Source organism: Polyodon spathula, chromosome 30, assembly GCF_017654505.1.
Source record: "Polyodon spathula isolate WHYD16114869_AA chromosome 30, ASM1765450v1, whole genome shotgun sequence".
Classification (NCBI taxonomy): Eukaryota; Metazoa; Chordata; class Actinopteri; order Acipenseriformes; family Polyodontidae; genus Polyodon; species Polyodon spathula.
In genome coordinates, this window is record NC_054563.1 from 5,900,115 (window position 1) to 5,904,386 (window position 4,272).

Sequence of the window (4,272 nt, forward strand, 5' to 3'; positions counted from 1 at the left end):
GTAAATTACAGCACAGATGTATAGGAGAAGTATGAACCTATTATAATAATTTCAGAAGTTGTTTAATTTATATTTTTCCATTTTTTTTTCCTTTTAAACTTATTTTGGGTTGGGTTTTAACCTTGGCAAATGATTAGCCAGATTATAGTTTTACTGATCCCAGCGACTAGCACTAATCTTGGACTACCTTTGTTATTATAACAAGGGCTGGTCCTGGATTAGTGCTAATTGTGGACTGTGAATGGAGCGAAGAATTAAGTTATAACATGAGGGTTAGTTCCAGTTTACTCAATTAAGCTAATGTAGCCTGACAAAACAGTTAACAACAAACCAAAAGGACACTGATATGACTGGAGGTAACAGTCACTAAATGACATCCCAGGTACTTAAAATATATCTATTCCCACATTTAAATTTAAGAACTTAGACCTAGAAAGGGTAAGAAATGCAACAGTATGAGAGATACTTTACCTTCCAGAGTATTCCGGAAGCTCATGTTTGCAAACTTATCCATGGGTTCAGTTTCATACTCTGTCAGACTCAAGCAGAATTCCACCTCCGCAGATGTAGGCAGCCTGGGCGTTCTGATCCTGTCATGGTTGCCTGGGTTACGCAGAATGGGCCCTTCACCAGTCCCGTTACATAAAGTCTCTAACCTGTTGTACTCTTCGGATTTTGTGCAAATTACCTGTAGAAAGAACATTAAAAAATGATTTTTTTATAGTCCAGTCTTCTCGGCCTGAGGCCTCGTTTGCTATCTGTACTGTAGCTCACGCTGTTTGCTCCCTCCTAAACTCCAACATTTCTAGTTATCAGCAGATTTTACAGCCCACAGCCCTCAGACTAGGACAAAATGTTCAGTTATTGTATGTTCTCAGGGTTTCTATGCTCACCCACTTGAGATGAGAATACACTTTCAATCACACCTCACCTGGAGCGTTGGTGGGATTCAGATCTGTTTCTCTAAAGAGTTTTGTTCTACAAATGTTTTATTATGAATTATTGATACATGTGTTTGAGATAGTAAATCAATAAACACTTGTTTCCCACTCCTGGTACTAGTGAAAGTAATACCTTTCATAACTCAGTACTGGGTGTTTATTTGACATTTGTAAGATATACTACAATAACTTGTAATTGTAATAGTAGTGTTTGTTATCCCTTTTCCACATTTCAGTGATAACTTATTATTATTCCATGTAGTTTTATTTTTCAAGTGCATTATTCAGTTTCTTAAAAGGTATAAAATCGCTCCTTTTGCTAATAAAATAGCATAGCTTCCATGCTACCAAAAGGCAAACACTAAACAGTTTAAAAACATTACCACCACCTATTTTATAGTGAGATGATTCTGTGTGGTCGGACAGTGTGGTCAGAAATCGACTGGTGCCTGATGAGAGAAGACTACAGCCACAGAAGATTGTGACACCTGACAGACGTCCATTAGTAATGCACAATAATCCAAACACTGAAGACAGGCAGGGGGTAAGCAACGTCGTAGTGAATGGTGTGTATTTAGTTACACTAGATGGTAGTTGGGGTATGGCCACTTCCCATTTATTAAATTCATCAAACTCCAATATTTCCCTGACAATATAATATATTCACAGACCTTATGTTCTGCCTACTTGATATATAAACCCTCTTATCACATCCTTCACACTGGACGATCATCCAGTGTGAAGGTCACTCTTCCATCATCAGTCTCAGTTGGAGTGATCAAGTTTCGTCAGCCCACAATCCTACCTGAGACTGTCAGAGGCCCAATTGAAATAGATCTGATCTCAATCTGATGCTGATGGAAATGAACAAGTCTAGTTTCAAATCGCTTTCAAGTCCTTCAAAAAACAAGATAATCGTACATAAAAAATAAAAAGATTCCTTGATATTACTGAACCAATATTCTCCTACAGGAGATACACATTGGCCTTGTACTTTCAGACACATCTAAAGCAACGGGCATCCAGTTAAATTTGCAACTTGGTTAACATTCATTAGCTCAAGTTCTTAGGAGTGTTAAAATCCAGTTCACAATCACACTGAGCAACCTATTCAGGAAACCTAATGAAGGCTGTATCTTAAAAAGCTGTCACTGTAATTTCTTAAAACTTTGCTTGCACATTTGTAATTCAATGTTCTTTTCATTTCTGTCAGTGAATGTCATGGTAGGCCTGTCAATCTGTACACATATCATACTTTATATCCCCAATGTAGTGCTGCTCGTGGTCGGGTGATGAAAGTTATAATAAAATCCCTCAGGTGAACAAAGTGCTATGATTGATTATGCTAAAAAAAAAAAAAAAGGCTACATCTTGGTAACTGTTACATGAATTTGATCAAATGTTGAGAATGCAATAAGCCATCTGAATAACAGAATTTGAACTTCCAAATAAAACTAGCACTGAAAAACAATTATATACATAAGGCATTTTTGTATTATTTATTTTGCATTGCTTACCACATTTTAAAAATGAACTAAATTCAAATCATTCAAATCTATCGGTACCTTATCGGTATAATTTTTGTTAAAATTGTGTTTTGCTTCCCTGGGCTACAGATTACATAATAGCCTCCTGCTGCTGCATCTATAGCAGGGCATGACTATTTGTTCCCACATGGTAACAGAATGGACAGAAGACTTAAGGGGGAGAAAGCTTATGTTTCAGCAGATGAAACAACCTTTAAGGAATGTAAACAAACTGGAATGTAAACAAACTCAAAGGCTGCTTCCAATGAAGGCCTGCACACAAGTTTAAGAATATAAGAGCTCTACAAAAACTGTCCAAGGAATCATAATCACTTCTTACTATTGGATTTGTATCGATACATTGTTATTTTGCTCTTTTTCTATTGCATAATTAAAAACATATATTGTATAGCACTGGGGTTCAATGATATGATGTCTACCTGCCAAGAAGAGAAGAATGAAGCTGGACTGAGAATATCGGGGTTGGTGGGATGACGACCTCCCAGGTACTCATCAGTGCATACATCACAGTCCTGCGCGTCTCTCCAGTCCCAATAAGGAATAGTGAAGTTCTGGTCTCTCGTCAACTTTCGTATCCCTTGCTCCCAGAGCAGCAGAAACACTCGGTGCCAAGGCAAAAACGCCGGGGCTTCGTGGGCGAAATCGATATCCCTCCATACATTACTTGACCCACCAAGCAAAGTGTCCCTAGACGCGTAGTAGTGCATCCACACAAACAGGTCATAAACACTGATGTCTCTAAACATTGGGGTGGACCCGTTGTTCATTTGTGTGTAGGTGCCGGTAGCTATTACATAATCTGTACTGACAGTGTTCTTAGCCAGATTCAGGTACGCTAGGAATTTATTTTTCTCAGCTGCGGTTAGCTGGAAAATATTCCTTCGAATGGACTCTCTTCTCTCGTCGCAGCTGGGTCCAAAGAAGCCGAACTTGCAATCACCGCAGTTGAAGCCCATGAAGTTGCCAGCGCACTGACAAGTCCTGTTGTAAAACACCAAGGGCCACTTCTCTCTGTCATCGACATCAGAGTGTGGGAACTGGGGCCCGTCCGGGGCATCTGTGACAGAAACATCTTGGCAAGAGCCTCTTCTAGAGCTCTCCCCGCAAACAGATGCGTCACCATCCCAAACTGGACAGCACTCTTTGCTTAGAAGGGCTTCGGCTGTAGCACACGCTCTTGGGAACTGTTGGTAAGAAGCGTGTAAAAGAGCTAAAAAGCAAAGAAGCGTTAAAGGAAACATTGCTTAAGATGGATGATCAACTTAGAACTATCACTTCAAGTCCTACAATCAAGAAGAAATGCTTCAAAAGTTAACTCTCAAGTCATGCATACGCCCTCTCCTTATTCCATCACGTGCTTGGGATCAAAAATAACGCCAGTGTTTTCTCAGACTTGTAACAAAACCGAGACTTTGTTCCCGCAGCGCCATGTTAGTTAATTTATGTTCTTCATTTAGCAAAGTATTTCCTCTCAACAAACTACTGTGTGTAGAACATCTTTTTTTTTCATTCAAAGTGTATTAATATAATTAGATTATATATTATGTTAGTATTGTTAATGAACTACAACACGTTCACTGCTCTTGCAAACAACAGCAGCCAAAGTATTTTCAATTGAATGAAATAAGCATAGCTAATTGGGTAAGCTATTAAATAAATAAATAAATAAATAAATAATTGGATTAATTAGTCAACGAAAAGCAATATATTTCAAGCAACATTGATTGCAAGTATAGTCTTCGGTGTTTACAAATCAATGGTGAATTTAAACACAGTTAGGAAAG

The 4,272-nt window shown here is 38.4% G+C and overlaps 2 protein-coding genes across 2 annotated transcripts in view; one reads left to right on the forward strand and one right to left on the reverse strand.

Moving 5' to 3' along the window:
- Positions 1 to 35, forward strand: part of LOC121302600 (NADPH oxidase 4-like) — an 18,107-nt gene extending 18,072 nt beyond the window's left edge. Inside the window, exon 10 of the mRNA XM_041232603.1 lies at positions 12 to 35. Coding sequence (XP_041088537.1) covers positions 12 to 35 — 24 coding nt within the window. The remainder of the gene's footprint in view (positions 1 to 11) is intronic.
- A 189-nt stretch (positions 36 to 224) lies between these two features.
- tyr (tyrosinase) lies at positions 225 to 3,773 on the reverse strand. Its single transcript, XM_041232604.1, has 3 exons — positions 2,908 to 3,773; positions 472 to 688; positions 225 to 235 (listed from the first exon to the last, which is right to left on the reverse strand). Exons 1-3 carry the CDS (start codon positions 3,727 to 3,729, stop codon positions 225 to 227), a joined length of 1,050 nt encoding a protein of 349 aa, XP_041088538.1. The 5' UTR covers positions 3,730 to 3,773.
- Positions 3,774 to 4,272: the final 499 nt, after the last annotated feature.

Coding starts and splice junctions, on each gene's coding strand:
- tyr (XM_041232604.1), bottom strand. CDS start 3,729: ATGTTTCCTTTAACGCTTCTTTGCTTTTTAGCTCTTTTACACGCTTCT. Junction 689..2,907: donor CATTCTTCTCTTCTTGGCAG/GTAGACATCATA, acceptor TTCTTTCTACAG/GTAATTTGCACAAAATCCGA.